This window comes from Sphaeramia orbicularis, chromosome 20, assembly GCF_902148855.1.
Source record: "Sphaeramia orbicularis chromosome 20, fSphaOr1.1, whole genome shotgun sequence".
NCBI lineage: Eukaryota > Metazoa > Chordata > Actinopteri > Kurtiformes > Apogonidae > Sphaeramia > Sphaeramia orbicularis.
In genome coordinates, this window is record NC_043976.1 from 12,374,535 (window position 1) to 12,396,600 (window position 22,066).

Consider the following 22,066-nt stretch of genomic DNA (forward strand, 5'->3'; position numbering starts at 1 on the left):
ATACTGAATTAGTTGAATTTTGGAGTTACCTGACTTCGAAAATGTGCTACTTTTAAAGAATTTGCTAATTGCTGTCTGAGTGGAGTATGTTCAGATCTGATATCAACTCATAAAACACTTTTGTCATGATGAAGGAAGTGTTATCTAGGTTGAAGTGAATTTAGTTTTATCAGACAGGGAGGAAAGGAGCTGTCAAAATGATCTATGTCTCCGTTCTTCTGTATTTGTTTTTTTAACTATATATTCTGTCAGTGACCGTGTGGTGGTTGTAAATTTATTCAGGGAGGTCATTTTTTGGAAGGTTTCCTCCGGGCTGGTTACTCCACTCTGTTTCCAACCAAGAAAGTTTGAGTTGTTTAATGATTTTGATCAGCAGGTGATTCTAAGTGAGGGTCTTCAGTGAGTGAAGTGTGTCATTTGATTTATGTCTGTATTGCTGCCGTCCAGGTCTCCCTTGAAACCTGTTGTTCATCCTGTTTGTGTGTTTCCTCTTAACTAGGTTGTTACTGGAAATCAGAATCAGTTCTCAACTAAGTTACCTGGTTAAATAAAGGTTTAATAAAATGAGATCCTCTATCTCAATGGGACCAACCTGGTTAAATACAAATAAATGATTTCCTCCATGTGGTAAGAATTGTGTTTATCATATTAATTAAATACTTTTGACAACAAACTAGTGGTATTTCAGTCAAAACTAATACATATGAAAACTAGAAAAGCACTCGGAGAGCGCAGACCCCCACCAAGGCAGATCAGCCCCCCCACCCCCCAAAATTTAATTATTTGTTCCTATACTACTATCAACATTTCCTGAAAATTTCATCCAAATCCGTCCATAATTTTTGAGTTATCTTGCTAACAGACACAGCCTGATGAAAACAGAACCTCCGCTCTTACACTTGGTGGAGGTAACAAGTGGTGCCAGGCACAACAGATATTGCGCCTCACATGTTTTGTATCTTATTTTGCTATTGATCCAGCTGATGTTGTCATGTCTATTCATGTGCTGATGTCAGTGTAGACATAGACAGCTTAGATAAATTTTGGCCATTACAAGTAATTAGGAAAGAAAAAAATTATATCATAAAAAATTTGAACTTTGACCTACTTTTCCCAAAATGTAATCGCACTATTCTGGGTCACTAGCAATTTATAAAGCAAACTTGGTATGAATTCGACCAATAGTTTTGCTGCTAAAGTGTTAACAAACACAGAAATAGGGTAATAAACAGACTTCTATGGGAAAAGGATAGAGCGAAGGCCCCCAGGAGACTCAATGACAAAGCAGCAGATGTGATCCAGATGTGTGGGTCAGACCAGACACTTCTTGAACATCTCAACTTTGTGCGTTCATGTAATTAGTCTGAAAAGTTTCTTAGTTACTTTGTTGTGTTTTTCAGGTAACCCCCATTCCATCCATGTGACACCAGAAGACGCACCGATCACAGTAGAGAACGGAAACACGGTCCAGTTTGATGTTGCGATTCATGACGAGGCTGGAAACATCACAGCTCACCACAAACTGATCGCTCGCTGCCAGGTAGGGTCAGGTCACGCTGACTGTATTTTGTCAGACAGAGCTGAAACCTGACACTGGGAAATCTGGTGTCTGATTTACAACAGGATTAAGTCATTTGGGTCAGCAAGCAACAGTGTGATTGTTGACACAACTAACGGTCTCACCACAAATTATGTTAAGAAGCTCAAGGAGAGATTCCCGTTGGGAGTTGTTTACATTCCTGGTGAAAGACATCTTTGTCTTAGAAAAGGAAGACAAGACATTCCCTCTCAGATACTGCTGATATTAACTCTTTCAGTGCCATGGGCCGATTAAATCGGCTTTACGAATACAACCTTTAAAGTGCCACGGGCCGATCAGATCGGCTTTGGAGAACACGCCATATTTGTGTACAAACAAACCATCCACCCCCATTTCTTTCTCACATTTCGATGACGTTCTTTCTGTGTCCCCCTTTTGAGACCAATCAGACGGGAATTTGAGGTCACGCGACCGAATAATATTTTTGTATCTTTTTAATGTTTCTTATTCTCCGGTGTTTCATCAGAGGGAGCCCTCCATGCCGGGGGGCGGCTGTGGACTCCGGGGGCTGTGGCGCCTTCTCTCACTGGGGTCCGCTCCTTTCTGGTGGGTGGGGGTCCCAGTTGGCCCTCTCCCACTAGTTGGGATGCGGGGCTGTGTTGCTGGTGCCTGGTCGCCGGGGTCGGCGGCTGCCTCTTGGTGCGGATGGCTCCCTGAGACAGCGCCTCCTAAATTGATGTTTTACTTTTACTTGTACATTTTTGTTCTGGTCTACCCGTGCTCAGTCAGTCTTCTTAAGTATGTGTGAGCTTGTGGGTTTGCATGTATATGTGTGTGTGTGTGTGTGTGTGTGTGTGTGGGTGTGTGTGTGTGTGTGTGTGTGTGTGTGTGTGTGTGTGTGTGTGCGGGTGAGTGGGTGGGTGGGGGGCGGTACTGATTTTTAAACTGATATGTAAAGCACTTTGTGCTACAGTTTTTAATGTATGAAAAGTGCTATATAAATAAAGATTATTATTATTATTATTATTATTATTATTATTATTATTATAAATTATGCAAATTACGATCAATAATGAATCGGCTGCGTCCGGTGCGTTTTGAATCTAATCAGCAATCGGTCGGATGTTACCGAGCGGTTTCCTGCAGGATTCTTCAAATATTATAAAAACGACGCGGAATACTGAAAAACGGCCAAATTCTGTGGCACTTTTAAGGCTTATTAGCCCCTGAACTGTCTGGCACCGAAAGAGTTAATAAGTGATGACACTTTGTTCATTTTGTTTTGCTTAAAACCATTTTTTTTTTCATGCAGAAAGCCCTAAACTCTGTTTTTTTTTTTTTTATTTATCTTTTTATGAGCAATGTAACAGTACATACAAAGGAGCAGAATTACAGTGCATTTATTATACATTGCCTTTTATATAATTTTTCCCCATGCCCAATCCAACCCCAAGGCCCTCCGAGAAGGGGCAACAGCAGAAACAAGAACATCATAACAGTATAACAGTCTCTGAGCAGTAGAAAATCAAATAAGTACAAGCAGTATCAAATTTGCAGTGTACAAGAATATTAACTGAGCTAATGGAATTAGAAGAAAATAACAATAAATAAATAAATAAAAATTAAGTCATGGCTTGTAGATACCTGTGTTTACTTTTAAATATTAGACATTACCTAGATGTATCAAATGTGACAATAATTGGTAGACAGAACAAATTACGACAAAAAACAACAATACCTAAACCTGTTTTTAATAATTACCCATGTTATCTCTGCATTTAATACCTTAAAAAAGTCTTTAAAAGGCATTAAATTTTATACTTTAGGTCTTAGGTTACATTGCCATAAACTGGTTTGCTGTGTTGTGTTTAAATGTGTCTGTTAAAGACATACTCAGCAAGGTTATTATCGTTAACGAAAACGAACGAAATGACGAAAACTAAAATTGAAAAAAGATTTTCGTTAACTGAAATAAATGAAAACTCGAATTAAAAGAAAAAAACGATAACTAACTGAAACTGTATTGTGCGCTTACAAAACTAAAACGTATAAAAATTATGGATAAAATTCCCTTCGTTTTCATCTTTGTCAATGTTGATATAGGATAGAGCATGTGAAAATTTCGTCTCAGATCAGTGGTATAAGAGAGGTATAGAAGTCAGGAGGCCAACGGTGAAAGTATGGAAAGTTTCAGTTTCGTTTTCACGTAAGTGACGTTGTGTATGGATCACACCCCCACCTACATTACCCCCTCCAACCTGCTATAGGGAATTTATACATCATACTGTACAAATGTTTGTGTCTCTGCTAAGTCAGAGCCACCCTAACCCCCCCCCCCCCCCCCCCCAAATAAAGTGTTCAGGGTAACCTCACTTATTTGTTTGAAATGGATGAAAGATAAAATATACGAAAAAACTGAAACTAATACTAAAATTTAACTAAAACTAAGCATTCAGAAAAAATGACAACTATAAAAACTAGCAAACCTACTCTAAAAACTAATTAAAACTAACTGAATTAGAGGGAAAAAAAGTAAAAACTAAATAAAACTAAACTATAATTAAAAATCTAAAACTATTATAACCTTGATACTCAGTTCCACCCATTCTAACCAGACAAATTATATTGACATTGGGAACCAATTATTGCTAACTTGGCACCCCCTGGTGAGAAATGACTCGGAACAATGGGAATCAAGGCATTGGAGTAAATAAATACATTTTCCTAAATTCTAGGAGTCACAAATTTTTGCCAGTATGGCTGTGAAATAGGGATTAAATTCTATTCTAAGTAATCTTAACCCATAAAGACCCAAACAATCACCATCAACCAAAACCATCTATGGTCTAAAATGTTTAATTCCTGTTGATCCACTAATTCTATCAATCCATGTAAATAATTGGTGCAAAATACAGTTTGTCATCTTTTCATGGTCATCAGATATGACCCATTTGGATGTTCAGGGGCTCCGTAGTTACCATGGAAACACTGTCATCTTCTACAACACAAGTGTCAAAAACATGCAACAATCAAAAGGGTCCAGTCTGGCCCGTGGGATGGATTTGTGAAATGCAAAAATTACTCTAAAGATATTAACAATCAACGGTGTCAAAATCATTTTAATTCAGGTTCCACGTACAAACACATACAGTCCAATTAGATTTGTAGTGGGTCAGACCAGTAAAATATTATCATAATAACCTATAAATAATGACAACCCCAAATTCTTTCTTTGTTTTTTTTTTTGTTGTAAAAAAGCAAAATTACATGAAAATGTTTACATTACCAAACTATACTTTTACAAAAAATGTGAATAACCCGAACAAATATGAACAAACGGAAATGTCATAAGAAAAGTAAATGCAATTTTACCAATATTCTGCCTGTTACGAAATCTTTTGTGCGATTGTAATGTACATGTATAAATTATAAACTGATAAACCCAGGCATAATATTGTTAAAATTGCACTTTTTGTCTTAAGATAATTCAAGTATTTCATGTTATTTAAATTTTAAAGGAAACTTTGTAGATGTGAACCTGATCATAATATAATTTTACTTTTTCACTGTTATCGTTTTACTGGTTCGGCCCACTGGAGACCAAATTGGGCTGAATGTGGCCCCTGAAGCAAGATGAGTTTGACACCTCTGTTCTACAACATTGATTCACCTGTGAAAGCCTTTGAGTTGGATCAATGAGAATGGATGGAGATACTGAAAAAGTCTCTTTTTTAAAGTTTTCTCTGTTTTTTGATGCGATAACACTTAAATGTAATGTCAGCATGATGATTCAAGTACTTGATCAATAAATGAAATATAGGAAAATACCTGATTTTCACAAAAAAAAGCAAAATACAGCGGATAATATTATGAAAAATGGTGATAAATCACTTAAGAAAGGTTAAATAGAGGGGGAAATTAATTTGGGAACTACCACACAAGTATCACTGGGTCTTTATGGGTTAAAAAGTCTTGCATTTAAATTGTAGAAACTTGTAGGAACCCTTCCATCACTGAACTGTATGCTGTGCTCTCATGGCTTTCACTAAGTCTTGAATTTATTTACAAGGCTGTAGTGGCCAAACTACCCACATATCTGTGTGGCCTCCTGCCAGACAGGAGTGGGTACAACTCCTGCTCATCACTGTCTCTTCAGAGTCCCCAGAATCCACTCAGAACTTGGTAAAATCTTGGTAATATTTCCAGGGACTTCCTGGTTACATAAACATTCAATTAAAGAAATGTTTAAAAAGGTGGCATGCCAGCGTTTAACATGCTTTTTTAGCTAACCAGCTGACAGGCCGTAAGCTATTGTCGTCATCGTCTGTTACAAAACTTTCAATTGTCTTCTCCGAAACTACAATTCCGATTGACTTCAAACTTGATATACAGCTTCTTTATGATGATGTCAACAAAAGTTAGAGAAATTATGTTGATCCACATCTGATTCTGGATTTGGTGCAACTTTGAAAAATTTCCCCATTATAGGAGATAGGAAGTGGATCGATGCAATAACTCAGTAAATATAAATGATATCAAGTGTAAATTTGTACAGTCCAGCCCTGATGGGGAGATGACCAAAACATAATGTCCACATGCTGATCAGGATCTTCTTCTGGATCCGGGAACTTACGGAAAATTTAACATGGGCTCTTACGGGGAAAAACTTTAAATCATCTTCTCCGAAACTATAGTTCTGATTGATTTCTGTCATGACCTGGCTCAAAAGGTCACAACAAAGAAAGGGGAGACAACACCAGGTTAAACTTTACAAATTATCTTTATTGAAAATATTTAATCAAATTGAATAATCCAACAAATCTTAATAACTCAGTTGAACCAAATTAAAGATCTAATTATATGAGGTGTGGAAGTCAGTTAAGTCAGTGGTGTAGGATATGTGTGTGTGAAAGTGTTGTAAGTTGCAAGGAAAGAAATGAATTAACCTAACATAACCCAACAAAAGCTGTGGATACCTGGGAGGAGGTCAGGTCAGGGAGAGAGTCAGAGAGCAAATGAGTGTAACTGGAGGAGCTTAAATAATCTCTGCACACTGGGCCCAGGTGTGCAGTATTACCAACGAGCTGCAACTCACAGTCACCAGCTGGAGACACCTCCAAGCTGACATCACAACCTGACAGTCATCACACTTCAAACTTGGTATACAGCTTCTTTATGATGATGTCAACACAAGCTATTGAAATTATTTCGATTCGGATCTGATTCTGGATTTGGTGCGACTTTGAAAAATTTTCCCATTATAAGAGATAGGAAGTGGATTGATCCAATAAATCATTAAGTATCAATGATATCAAGTTGGAATTAGAATTTTTTACAGATCTGATTGGAATATGACCAAAACATGGGCTTTTTCTGTAATATAATAAACTGGGTGATAATAAATGGCATCTGGATACATTTCCCAAAGCTTTTAATTTGGCCAGTAAGCTACAGGGCCATTGGTCCTATTTTTTCCTTTTTATTCTTATTAATTTTTGTGGCAACTGTGTGTTTCTTGTTTCTTTCTTCAGATTCCAGGGTTGCAGACCATATACATTGACTGCAGCAGGACAGGAGTCGGACAACATGTAACAAAGCCCATTAAAGTAAAAATAGTCGGAGGAGAACCCCAGACACTCAAAGTTCAGTTCGATGTACCAGTGAGTAGAAATAAACACTTAAGCTTTCCATCTAAACCTTTGGTCGTGATGTTTCAGTCTGTACTTTGTTGTTTTTCTTCTTTATTTACTTGTCTTGTCCAGCATTATAACAGCAGAATGGTGGTCTGGCTGCCTCATTGCGCTGAACAAATTTGCTTCTCCAAGGGGAACTTCATAAAGTACATGAGGCTCCCCTTGATATTCCATTGTGTTTATTTTGGGTTTCATTGAACCACATTTTGATGCCAGACCTGACAGTAAGGAACAGGGGAAGAGAGAAGGAGAGAGTGAAAGGGGGAGAAAAAAAAAAAGAAGGTGGCGAAGACCCTCACAAGAAAATATCAGCAATAGTAACAATAACAACCATGGTGATAATTATAATGAGAACAATAATTAGAACCAGAACTGAGTAAACTGAGCAGAAAAAAAGAAAATATAAAACATGTTAAATGAAAAATAAAATAAAAACATGAACAAAATATCATAAACACACTCTTCGTTCTTTTTCTAACAGAATCACCTGAGCATAGCGTCGGTCACCAGGGAGCTGAGGGTGGAACCCAGCTCCAGAGTCTGTCGAATGGAAGTCTGCTGTCACAACTGTCACAACAATGACATTCTGGTGTTGAAAAACAACGAGAGGATTGAGTGGCAGGCTGGTGGCACCCTGGAGAACCTGTTCTATAGGTTATACGATGAGGGGAACAGAAAGGTAGACATCACTCCGGCTATAGCCTCCAAGATCAAGGTAAGGTTTTATATTATCTGCAACAATTAAAGAGTGTGTGCACTAAGGAAAGTACAGAACCTTGAATGAATTGTGTGATCTGTGTCGAAGGTTAACTGGACAAGTGATGGAAATGTGAAGGATCTGTCAGAGGGGGAACTGCCTGACGTCCACGTACCAACACAGGTGCAAGAAGAGCGATTCTACCAGGTGTCCTACCAAGACCAGAGCATCTCTGTGTCCTTTAGCATAGTGTAAGTCTCCTACTTCACTGTATTCAGTTTGTAAAAGGACAGAGCTACATTTTGGGTAGCATGCTTTGTTATGTTTCAAAGTGACATGAGAAGATCCATACTAGCACACAGGGTGATCATAAAGTCCCTTTACAATTTAACAAATGTATTATAAAAGCAAATCAACAGACAAATCTGTGGAAATGATTACAAAATGAAAAGTAGACATTGAATATTTTTTTCTTCATTGAGGCTACGTTTAGATGGTAACAATCTGAACCAAAAACACAAAAGTGGCGTTGTGTTCTTACTTTTAATTCTGCTTTTAGACGTGAGTTTTGGGGGAAATGCAGACGAACACACAAAAGTGTGTCAAATTTCCTATGCACATCAGGTGGCTAGATGGGATCACCACCACCAAGCACCTGCGTAGAACCGTTCTATTTTCTTCCTGTTCTCTCCTAGTGTGAAAAACAGTCACAAAACAGGAAACCGAAGGCTACTCTCTATAAAGAGTTATGACAAGTGCTGAAACAACTCTTGGATGTAAATTAGAGCAGGTAGGGCAACTTGAAGGTCCGTCACAGGGAAATAATCCAACATGTTGTTTTCCTGTACTGGCGCGTGCCTGTGATGTAAACTCTACGTGACAAGAAAACACAGGTTTGCGTTTTCAACCCTTTAGACCAGGGGTCTCAAACTCATTTTCTTTCAGGGGCCACATTCAGCCTGATTTAATCTCCAGTGGGCCAGACCAGTAAAATAATAACATAATAACTGATAAATAATGACAACTCCAAATTTTTGTCTTTGTTTTAGTGCAACCCCCCCCCCCATTAAATTATGAAAATACTTACTTTTATAAACTATCTAAACAAAAAAGATGTGAATAACTTGAAAAAAATGAAATTTCTTAAGACAAATAAGTGCAATTTTAACAATATTATACCTCAACCTATCATTTCTACAGGGGTTGGACAAAATAATGGAAACACCTTAAAAAATCAACAAAATATAATTTAATATGGTGTAGGTCCGCCTTTTGCGGCAATTACAGCCTCAGTTCTCCGAGGTATTGATTCATACAACTTGTGAATTGTTTCCAAAGGAATTTTAAGCCATTCTTCAGTTAGAATACCCTCCAACTCTTTTAGAGACGATGGCGGTGGAAATCGACGTCTTACTTGAATCTCTAAAACTGACCATAAATGCTCAATAATGTTGAGGTCTGGGGACTGTGCCGGCCATACGAGATGCTCAACTTCATTAGAATGTTCCTCATGCCATTCTTTAACAATTCTAGCTGTATGGATTGGGGCATTATCATCTTGAGGTGAAGGTGTTTCCATTATTTTGTCCAACCCCTGTACATGTGCAATGGATCTTGATCTACAAAAAGACACTAAACACTTAATAACAGGCAGAAAACTGTTAAAATTGTGCTTAATTTTCTTTAGACATTTCAGGTTGTTCATATATGTTCAGGTTATTCAAATTTTATTGTTACAGGATAGTTAGTAAATGTAAATATTTTCATAATTTAATGTTATTTTTTGCACTAAAACAAAGACAGATTTTAAATTGTCAATATTTATAGGCATAATGTAATTTATTTTATTTTTTTTTTCACATCAAACCAAGAAGAAAATATGAAGTCATTATTTTTTGTTGGTTATTATGCTATTATTTTATTACCTCCGCCAAGAGGTATTGTGATCGCTTTGCTTTGTGTGTTTGCGTGCGTGTTTATTTGTTTGTTAGCAAGATAACTCAAAAAGTTACAGACAGATTTTCATGAAAGTTTCAGGAAATGTTGATACTGGCACAAGGAAGAAATTATTAAATTTTGGTAGTGATCAGGGGTGGGGGACCACGGGGGCCCACTGATCTGCCTTGGTGGAGGTCTATGCTCTCTGAGTACTTTTCTTGTTTGAGATCATATTGGTCTATATGTGGAACCTGAACTAAAATGAGTTCGACAGCCTTGACTGTTGAACTTTCACACTTTGCAAATTCATCCCAGGGGCCGGATTGGAACCTTTGGCATTTGGCCCCCGGGCCACATGTTTGAGACCCCTGCTTTAGACGGTGACGCGAGAGTGAAGTGTTTTTTAGATTTCCACTCTGGAAGGTGGTGTCACTTTTTTGCATTTTCAAACCCCCATAACGCTGTTGCCGTCTAAATGAAGGGAACATCTGATAAAACATTTTGTCATTTTCACCCAAGAGCGGTGTCATATAAACTGGGCCTTAATCCACCTCTATATGGACACCATTAGTTACATGAATCACATCCACACAGTACTGGATTTGTTTCCATGTTGGCTGTATAATAGCCTCATCAATGGTGTCAATGGCATCAGTGATGTTTTATTTCAGGTCGTTGCTGTCCCATATCTTTGTTCAGTACATGATATCTGTCACATAACCCAATAGAAAGAAATTCAGGGCAGTGATATCTGGTGAGGGAGGTTTCCAGGGCATTGGACCATCCCTTTCAATCCACTGGTCTGGAAATGTTTGATTTAGGAACCCACCAATATGCAGTCCCCAAGGTGGTGGTGCAACATCTACCTGGAAAATGATGGCTGGTCGAAGGTCATCCAGTTGTGGTGACGCATATTCAGTCAAAAGGTCAAAGTCAGCATTTGCAGAAATTGATCTCTCATTGAAGAAAAAAATGGACCAATAACTCGACTGCACATGATCTCACAATATGATTACAACTGTAATAACCACTGAGTACATGGAACAAATCTCATTAATATATCTCATCAATTGCTTTTGTAAAAAAAAATTGAAGTTTAAAGAGACTTGTGGACACCTTGTATATTAAATACAACACTACAGACCTCAACAGGGAGAACACCTAGAGTATGTTTTTGTTTCCAGGCCTCATCCAAATGAACCATCTCGGCTAAAAGCAACACTGTCCCAGAACACCGCCAGACTTGGGGAGCCCATGTCTGGAAACATCAGTAAGTATGAATCAGCTCACAACACACGCTGGGTATAAGGATGTGGTTTCACACTACATGTAACTCTGCTGTTTCCTTGTACAGTCTTGGATCTTGTGGACCAGTATGAGAACGTAACCAAGACGTTAACCTCCACCTGTGTGAACTGTATCACAGTGGAAGCTGAGGGTCTCAACAAATCAGCTCTGGTCTTAACGTGGCAGGTGGGAACCGAACATTTCAAGTCAGATTTTCATGTTTACCTGTTTATCAGAGAAAATAAGCCAAATAGCCTAAATATCTTGGGTATATTGTTGGGTATTGCCATTGGGTACATGCATGTTGTTTGGGTAGATTTCAAGAGTAAAGAGCAATTTGCTTAAAGACCATAATGGACATAATGGGAAAAATGCCAAAACATATTGTGCTTATTACATGCAACAAAACCAGAGTGGAGTAAGATCAATATTCTAAAGCAGGTTTGTTCTCATGATGAAATATTATGTGCACAGTATTATGCATTATGTACTTATATGGCCTTATTAAGACAAACTTAGATGTATTTTCTTTCAAATGGAAAAAATCAGAGGCAACACTGTTTTCTTCTTGATAGTTCAACTGGACTAGCTTTGCTCTTTTGAAAATGTTTCGTCTCTCGTCCGAAATATACCGAGATGTTGTGTTGATTGAAATTCCTGCATAGTTTCTCATGCCTTTCTTTTTCTGACTTTTCCTCCCTGCTGTCAAATATTTCAAACCCACCAACACCCTGAGAGGGGCTTTAGTCCGCCCCAAGGACGAACTACCAAGGGAGAGACAAAGCAATGTTGTCTATGTTCAGTGCAGTGAGGAATGTACGACTTCCACATAGGAAAAAATAAACAACCCCTCCACAAATGGATGACTCAGCACAGGAGAACCCCCACCTCAGGCCAACACTTTGCAGTCTGTCTTCACCAAGAAGAGAAAGGACACCTCTTTGAAGACAGTAATGTCAGGATATTGGTCAGAGAAGACAAAAGGTTGGAGAGAAGAGTCAAAGATGACATTTTTTTGAAAGTGGAAAATCCTTCCCTGAACAGAGGTGTTGGTCTGAGACACTACTTACCAAAAACCTACAACACCATTTTAAACAGCCTCCCAAAACAGCTTAACAAATGACCTTCCACACCTGGACCCACCCCCTCCTGAAAAACCTTGAATCTCACACACAAGTCCACTTTCCCCCATCAGCAATAGAACTGAAGAAGTCTCTTGGGTGAGAAATGAAACTTTTTTAAAAGAGCAAAACTAGTCCAGTTGAACCTAGAAGAACGATGACCTGTGTAAATGAGAACTTACACAGACACCAACACTGTTTTGTTTTTTAATGGCACTTAAGATGAAGATTCTTTATTTGCCACAGGGTGCTTGCACAAGTCTTGAAAGTCTTAAAAAGTGTAGAAAAAAAGTTTTTCTCAGTCGAATTTTAGAGGATGCTCAAAGGCCCATTATCTGGTAAGATAAGAAATACATGAGGAAAGCATATAAAAATGAGGCTTACACTGTCGGGGGCCGACAGCAAGGGTATATCCCCGATATCCTTCAGTCCACTGCTGCATATACATTTTTCCATGATAATTGTTATACAACCGATATGAACTCAATTTGAGCTACATGGACCTGATAGTGGCAGAATAGTGGTCAGAGAACCAGTTTTTCCACCTAGTGAATGAAAATGACACCATATGAACTCTGGATGGTAGAGAGAAAATGGACATTTATAATACGATCAATATGAACCAAATTTTGTTTCAATCGGCTTGTTACCTCCGCAAAGGAGGTTATGTTTTTGCTGGCATTGGTTTGTCTGTTTGTCTGTCTGTCCATGTGCAAGATAACTCAAAAAGTTATCGATGGATTTGGATGAAAATTTCAGGAAATGTTGATACTGGCACAAGGAACAAATGATTAAATCTTGGTGGTGATCGGGGGGGGGGGGGCATGGCACTGATCTGCCTTGGCGGAGGTCTGCGCTCTTTGAGTGTTTTTCTTGTTATTGCTTGATTTATGTCCAAAAAAACAGATTTTCAACTAAAGCCTCCCCATTTTGATGACTTCTAACACTCATGGTGAAGTTGAAATCGATAGGGTTCTTCCACCAGGGGTCCCCTATGTTGGTTATCAAGGAGAAGAAATCCAACCAAATCTATCTTCGTTACTGCATTCAAACAAAGCATATCCGGCAGTGGATCCAGCAGCAGTGTTCAGGGTAAAACCATATCCCCGAAACTCAATTTCAGGGATATAATGTTGAATTATTTTAACAGTTTGTACACAAACCTGTATATGTTAACGCTATTAAGAATTGGTTAAATTTGTTACTTTACTATACATCCATCTATACATTCATACTTTTATTCCTCTGGCTGTGCTCTCCTGAAACTAATGTGTGATATCCATGCACTTTTGTGATTTTCATAGATTTTGAAAAGGTTTCTGTCAGTAAAACATTTTATTTTAACATTTTTTACAATTTACTGCAAATTATGCATTCATTCCTTTTTACATTTATTCAAATCAACTTTTCTACTACTTACAGGCATGCAAGTATAAAAGTACATAAAGTCAAGGTCTTGGGGAAAAATTATCAGTTTTGAAAAAGTCTGGAATTTTTCTTTGGATAAAGAACAAACAGCCTGTGTCAGTGTGTAGATCGCACATAGACATGCACCACCTGCATTTAAGCCATCACTAGAACAGGCAGGAACACACCACACACTGCAGACGAGGAGCAGTGGGGCTGCCATATCAAGCACCTGGGGAGCAAATTGGGGGTTGAATTCCTTGCTCAACGGCACATCAGCCAACAACCTTCTGCCAGTCTGGGGAATCGAACCAGCAACCCTTTGGTCATAAGCAGCTGTGGCCTAAAAGTACTCTTTCTCCTTACTCCTCTCAGTTCCACCTTTCTGCTTATTATATGACTCCCCTCCTGCCTTCATTTGTCATTAAAATGTCCAGACACAGGATGTGAGTGTGGAGGAGTTCAGCCTGTCAGCGATAAGGCCCAGAGAAGCAACATCCTTTAAGACTGAAACCATACTGTCCTTGCAGCAGAAGAAGCACTCCTTCTTTTTATGAGAATTCCTGATTGAGATTTGTATCTCTGAGGTCAAAGGTCATGACCTAATCTAGGGACTCCTGGAAGTTGGGTTATTCTGCTGCTCAAACAAAACAGTTTCATATACATACATTTACTTCTAAATATGTTTATCAGCTTTGATGAGGATGTGTTTGGAGACTCACGAGGCACGAGGGCCCACTGATCTGCCTTGGTGGAGGTCTGTGCTCTCCGGGTGCTTTTCTAGTTTTTTAATGTGTTGATCCAGTCCCACTGGATGCTCTACTTCCTACAAGGCAACTTTATTTCATCCTTTCATTTCACTCGAGGCATCATCTCTCTCTCTCTTGTTCTCACCCACCCACTAGTAAAGGTTTCCTGTTGTAAACATCTGCAACCACAAGTTTCTTAACTGCAAGTAGCATGTGACAAATTGTGGTTCATTTATGTCAGAGCTGTAAAGACGCCCCCTACAGACCAGAGGGCATTATGAGTGTTTGCATTGGCTGGTGGTTAATAATATTATTACATTTCTTTTGTAAAACAGCAGAACGCACCTTTTTAACATATATTTCAAAGATGTAAATGGATGCCATATTTAATTGCAGCGTCTTTGTTCTGTGTTGAAATCAGGAGAGCAGCTGTTCTGTGCTGGTCACAGGGGTCTGCTTCCAGTCTGGGACCCTCGGCCCCAGGGAGATGAGCTTCACTTTCAGGAGCTACGTGGACCAGGTCATGGTCAAAGTGACCGCTGGAGTTCCTGCACAGCTTAAACTAGTCAGTGGGCCCACACAGGTAGGACCAGGGTTTGACACAATCTGTAGATTTCTAAATCTGCTGTTATTTTCATCCCTTATGAATCCCTTAAGAATGTCACACTTCACTTTTTAAATCAACAGTTTTCTAATAATAAGCATTTTTATAAAGAAATAATTCTATATTGTTATTTACTCTTTAGTATGATGATAAACTATACAATAAATAATTCTGATACTAGTTTTTGCACAGGGATCATTTGTGGAAACGGTGACATGGCTGCCGAGCATCAGTATGATGGATCTGTAACAACCATGTCACATCCGTCCACTGCCACATTTTGTGTTTTTGTGTCAGCTGTTATTGTTTTAGATCCACAATACTAACATTTATGAATAAGAGGAGAATTAGCAATAATAAGTATATGAGTTTATTACTAATAAAGTACTGGTACTGACCAGATCATCATGGATAATGTCACGTCCGTCCACCAGCAAAAGTTTTCACATACGCGTGCTATTCAAAATCCAGTATTTCTGAAAATATAGCTTCCACTGTCAAATAATATCAGTAGTCTGTGCACAAATGGATTAGCATTATTTCAACACAGTTCTATGCATTTCTTACAACTTTTTTTTTGACAAAAATGGCCACTCATTTGACCACCTAAGTAAATTTTAGCCATTATGTTTTTTTTTTTTCCTATGTAAGTCGTGACTCCCTGATCCTGTTGTTTGTTTTATGTATGCTTAACCATATTTGTAGTAAAATAAGAAAAATAAAGTTTAAAAAAAAAAGCTCTAAGACTACAGCTCAAATAGAAGGAATATGAAGTGATTCAGTGTATTAATATATTATAAATGACCCTCACAAAAAATATTACAAATTTTAATGAAACTACAGGAGCCTTTGTCCACATACACGAGTCATGAAAGAATGAAATGTATTGTACTTGATGAATTTAATTGAAAAAATGGATTCAAATATTCCATAAAATGAAAAACAGCTGCAAGAAATCTTTTCACAGGCTTTGTGGTCTTTACAGGCTGACTGTGGTTAGGTGTCATGTCGTTTTGCCATATTTTCATGGATAAAAACATCCCCCATATTTTTTCCCACAAGTGGCATGTTGATCATAACCTTCATTTAACTGTGTTTCAGCTTTTTATTTCCCCTCCACTAGTTTTGTGCTTTTGCTCTGTTGTGAGTGTCCAAAACTCAGACATTACGGTTACAGCACCTTTTGTTTCCCATCAGCCTTTGCAGGTGTTGAACAACCACAGCATCCCCACACCGTTCCTCGTCCAACTATGCGACAAGTGGGGAAATCCCTCTAGAGACCAGAGGGTGGTGGTCCATCTGAAGTCTTCACAACAGGCACTGAAGGTGAATTTGACAAAAAACAGACTAAGACCACATGAGGTCCGCAATCTGATTTAACCAGAAAAATGTAATGATTGTGTCATCTAAGGTGGCAGCAAATGTTACATCCCAACCTATGAATGCAGAGGGGAAAGCGTCCTTCATTGTCACCAGTGTCTGTGGACCAAAGTGAGTGATTCCTTTTTTTAAAGAATATAAAATACAGAATGATTTTATCTCTGTTTTTTGTCATGCTGCCCATAAGAAAAGGGATACGTCATCAGTGTTGTTACTGTCATGGAAGGTTTCTAGCACTCTGGACACAATGTGGATTAAAACACAGAAACCACTGAATCGGGGTTGAAGCAAGTATATTTTTTACATATATTTATAGATAGATGGTAGATAGATTAAACTATACATATAATTTGTGTGTGTGTTTGTATATCTGTATATGTAGAATAGAATAGAATAGAATAGAATAGAATAGAATAGAATGCCTTTATTGTCATTATACGTTTGTGCAACGAAATTAAATGAGACAACTTGCTTGTGGGGCATAGTGCAGAGCAGTTTAAAAGAAAAGAAAAAAAAGTATAAATATATATACAGAATAAAAACAAGCATGTCAATCAACCAAGAAGCAATAGAGATAAATATATATTGTACTTTGACCCTGGCTGGACACTAAGGATATATGTTAAATGTATATCCTCATATCCTTATTTGAGGTATTGTCACTGTAATGTGTTGAGTACCCAGTATGTGTGTGTGTGTGTCTATATATATATATATATATATATATATATATATATATATATATATATATATATGTGTGTGTGTATATATATGTGTGTGTGTGTATGTATATATATATATGTATGTATATATATATGTGTGTATATATATGTATGTATATATATATATGTATGTATATGTGTATATATATATATATATATATATATATATATATATATATATATATATATATATATATATATATATATAACCAAACAAAAATGCAATTGCACAGCTAATTATGTAATAATACACACTTCTTGTTGTTTTTTCTCAGCAGGCACTACGTCAATTGTTTTGAAACCAAACATATATTGATGTCATAATCATACCTAACACTATTATCCATACCTTTTCAGAAACTTTTGCCCATATGAGTAATCAGGAAAGCAAACGTCAAAGAGTGTGTGATTTGCTGAATGCACTCGTCACACCAAAGGAGATTTCAAAAATAGTTGGAGTGTCCATAAAGACTGTTTATAATGGAAAGAAGAGAATGACTATGAGCAAAACTATTACGAGAAAGTCTGGAAGATACTATTAAAGAAGAATGGGAGAAGTGGTCACCCGAATATTTGAGGAACACTTGCGCAAGTTTCAGGAAGTGTGTGAAGGCAGTTATTAAGAAAGAAGGAGGACACATAGAATAAAAACATTTTCTATTATGTACATTTTCTTGTGGCAAAAAAATTCTCATGACTTTCAATAAACTAATTGGTCATACACTGTCTTTCAATCCCTGCCTCAAAATATTGTAAATTTTGCTTCCCCACCCTGTGTGTGTGTGTGCGTGTGTGTGTGTGTATATATATATATATATATATATATATATATATATATAAAACTACATAATTAGCTGTTATTATTTATTATTATTATTTCTATTACTTTATTATTTCTTCTTCTTTATTATTTCCTGCTTGTTGTTTCTACTAGTACTTTCTAATGTGCAATTGCATGTTTGTTTTTTTTCACTACTGTTTTTTAGAGTGTTTCTTGTGTGTGTACATTTGGTGTCGTGCTGCTATTGGAACCTCAGTTTCCTGGGGGCTCTGCCCAAAGGGTCAATGAAGTTCTATAGAATAGAATAGAATAGAATAGAATAGAATAGAATAGAATAGAATAGAATGAGACAACAGACTGCCCCAGTTTGCTTGCTGCTGTTTACCAAGTACAGAAGTGTGATGGTTTTTAAAGCATTCGACTAAACAATAGGCTAATATCATGAAAGGTCAATTCTGTTTACTTTTCACTTATGCATGCATTATCTTTTTTTATAGTGAGGGCATATTGATCTCCACAGGTGGTTTGTTAAATGAAAACCTTAACATGTTGCAGTTTCCTTGTAATTCCCCTGCTGTTCCACTAGGGGGTACTATCAGCTGGCCTTTGAAGGCTCCTTGAACAGCAAACCCCTTCATGGTCCATTAGTGAACCTCACCGTCATGCCCGATCCCAACAAACCTGTCAGCCTGTCAGTGACGTATGACACCAATGCAGTGCTTCCTGCAGGGGGCGTCTTTCCAGGTTTGCCCTCACATTACATTACGTTCCAGTATGCCTCGCTTTTCCATCTCACACTTAACTAAGTGGAGCTGTTTGTGTGTGTTCAGTGTTTTCAGTCACCGTTGTGTCTGAAGAAGGAAGCCCAGTCACAGTTTTTAATAAAGCTGCTGCTGATATGCGGCTGTGGAAGGGGGTCCATTCAAGAAGACCACGTGAAGAGGTAAGTCTGGGATAATGAGGCCAGGTTGCACCAGAAAGGATTCTCTCTTTAAATCACTTTAACCCATAAAGACCCAAACATCCACCACCGACCAAAAGCATCTACTCATCTGAAATGTTTAAAATCCATTAATCCAGTCAAAACGTGTAAATAATTGGTGTAAAACACAGTTTGTCATCTTTTCATGGTCATCAGATATGACCCATTTGAACGTTCAGAGGCTCCATAGTGAACGTGGAAACACCGTCATCTTCTACAACATTGATACACCAGTAAAACCCATGGAGTTGGATCAATGACAGTGGATGGACACACTGGGTTTATGTTCAGTTAATGATACATTTTGTTGAAAAGTCACATTTATCCTTATTTTTTTCTCCTTTGATTTAATAAACTTTGAATTTACTCTGAGCTTTTATGAACATCAATATGATCAGTAAATTAAATATAGCAAAATACCTAATTCTCACTGAAAAATGCAGAGGGAGTACATTATAATAAATAGTGATAAATCACTTGGGAAAGACTAAAAAAAATAATTTGGAAGTTATGACAAAAATAACTGTGGATCTTTAATGGTTAAATAAGTGTTCAACTTAAAATTATGTTGCACCAAAGTTTGAAAACTGTTAAAAATGGAGATAAAATGAGCACTTTCTAAAACCTCAGGTTAGTTTTTACCATAAACCAAGATTAAATTTGACTCTGCTGCACCAAATTGTTAAACACACAAAAATATGATCCAGCATTTACTTAAAATTGCTTTTATAAACTTGAAGAGGTTAAAGGACAGAAGCAACGTTTGCACCATTACTGGTTCAGCAAAGAAGACTCGACAACTGTTGAATGTGCTTTTTTCCATATTTTATGTTCTATTATTTATTATTTGAGTTCTTCTCAAATGAAAAGAAAAGCCTGTCATAAATAGGCTTAAAAGTATTACTTCTTTGACCACAATTTAATATATTTTGTTGGGAAATAGAGCAGTAAAAGGTCTGTGCCCTCTTCTATATCTGATACATTCTGACGACACAGAAATGTATTTTATTTACTATTTATTTACTCATATGTTTGAAAGGATTTTGCATTGGTTAAAAAGCCTCTCTATGCTGGTATCAGTTATATGTGGTGTTTAGATTTACATCAGTAAACTTGGATTTTATTAAACTGAGAATAATTTTTAATTGTCTAAGATACAATAGTTATCCAGTTTTACAGATGGATTTGCTCATTGTAATAAAGGATCAAACATAAACCAATTCAAAAAAACTTATAAGAACATGTTTTTCATAAGATATAGGGATGAGGGTTATTAATTGTCACATATGTTCACTGTTGTTTATGTATGTATTTCTTTTAGTTATTATTTGTTTATTCGCCAGCACAACTAAGAAACGCATAAGTAAAAGAATATATATATTCTTTTATATTCACAACCTAGCTATTTCATGTCGAGACCTATTTTTGGTTATGTAGGGGGAAAAAAAAATCTTTTTTTTAGATTAGTGACAAAATAATCTTAAATTCCAACGAAGCCATGCTTAAGCAGAGGGTTAAATGCTTTCTTTCAGAAATTTCCATTGGTTTAGCTCATTTGATTAATGAGTAATTTAAAAAAAAAAAAAACCATGTTTTTTGAGAAAAGTGAAATTCCCTACATAACCAGCACCATCTGATATTAAAATGCTTAAAAAAGCAATTCACACCAATTTTTCAGACAAAATTATTTTTATAATGATAAAAGGGTGTGTAAAAGGTCATAAAACTATATTGAAAACAGAAATATATGATTGAGATTTCCAATTATAGATGTGATAAGTGATGTTATTATTCATTCTTAGAGAACTTTCCAAGGGACTGAATTTAGTTTGTATAAAAAGTTCTGTAATTTTCTTGAAAATCATTTTTTGGCAAAAATTTTACTGGATTTAGAAACTTAAGATGTTATACTATTGAACTACAAAAAGTTTGAAATCATTATCTCAATTCTAATTTTTTGATTCAAAGTCAACAGGCGCGTGACTTGACCCATATGTGTATTTATATGTGTGTATGTGTACTTGTATGTTGTGGGTATATGTATAAGTGTGTGTGTGTGTGTGTGTGTGTGTGTGTATAGATAAATAAATTTAGAAGAGTAATGTAAAAGGAAGAAGGACATATATGTTATTAATAATATTTTATGGAGAGGGGGTGGGATGGAATAAATTGCTCTTCTTCCCGCCCCTTTTCAGGCATGTAAAAGGAACTATTGTGCTGTTCTTTCAAGATTGTTGTTATTGTAGATATTTGTGTTATTATGCATGTTTTGCTTGTTCGCATATATGTCAAATTTCATTGCATGTTCGGAATAAATCACTAAATCAGTCAATCAATCAAATCAATCAGTCAATTTGCCACATATCAAACCGCGTCTAAAAACCAACGCCTGTTTTCTTCATTTATTCTCGTGTGTAGGGGAAACTCATGAAATGTAATGAACCCATGGAGAATGAAGAGAAACACTGCATTCACTTCAGGTAAAATCATACTTTGTGTTTTTGTCTCACAGTGATCCAGGATGTTTAGTTGTTAAGTGTAAATAATGGTTTTGTGTTTTAAATTTCAGAAACAAAGACATTCCGGAGCAGTTGGGAAAGCACACCATCCAGTTTTCACTTATAGACCGAGAGAAAGAACTGCAGAGCAATCTGGTCAGTCCAATATTAAATCAGCCCCGTTAAACCTCCTGTTATTTCTGTTTAACCCATAAAGACCCAAACAGCCACTGGCGCCCAAAAGCATCTACTGATCTAAACCGTTTAATAACTTCTGATCCACTAATTCTGTCAATACATGTAAATAATTGGTGTAAAATAGTTTGTTGTCTTTTCGTGGTCATTAGATATGACCCATTTGGACGTTCAGAGACTGCTTAGTTACTGTGGAAACACTGTCATCTTCTACAACGTTGATTCACCAGTAAAACCCATGAAGCTGGATCAATGACAGTGGATGGAAACACTTGTTTTTATGTTCAGTTACTGATATCTTTGCTGAAAAAGTAGCTCTTTCTTCAGGTTTCACTGTTTCTGATATAATAACCCTCAACTTTAATCTTAGCTTTAATGAACATCTACACGATCAGTAAATTAAATATAGGAAAATATGTGATTTACACTAAAAAAAACACAAACTAAAGAGGATAATATTACAATCGATGGT

The 22,066-nt window shown here is 36.9% G+C and overlaps 1 protein-coding gene across 2 annotated transcripts in view; it reads left to right on the forward strand.

Moving 5' to 3' along the window:
- Nucleotides 1-22,066, forward strand: part of smchd1 (structural maintenance of chromosomes flexible hinge domain containing 1) — a 204,794-nt gene that overhangs the window by 166,750 nt on the left and 15,978 nt on the right. For both annotated transcript variants that reach the window (XM_030123183.1, XM_030123184.1), the window contains exons 23-35: nt 1,401-1,540; nt 7,072-7,200; nt 7,715-7,948; nt 8,039-8,181; nt 11,053-11,138; nt 11,223-11,341; nt 14,854-15,015; nt 16,234-16,362; nt 16,448-16,527; nt 18,506-18,663; nt 18,750-18,862; nt 21,320-21,381; nt 21,471-21,555. In XM_030123183.1, coding sequence (XP_029979043.1) covers nt 1,401-1,540; nt 7,072-7,200; nt 7,715-7,948; nt 8,039-8,181; nt 11,053-11,138; nt 11,223-11,341; nt 14,854-15,015; nt 16,234-16,362; nt 16,448-16,527; nt 18,506-18,663; nt 18,750-18,862; nt 21,320-21,381; nt 21,471-21,555 — 1,640 coding nt within the window. The remainder of the gene's footprint in view (nt 1-1,400; nt 1,541-7,071; nt 7,201-7,714; nt 7,949-8,038; nt 8,182-11,052; nt 11,139-11,222; nt 11,342-14,853; nt 15,016-16,233; nt 16,363-16,447; nt 16,528-18,505; nt 18,664-18,749; nt 18,863-21,319; nt 21,382-21,470; nt 21,556-22,066) is intronic.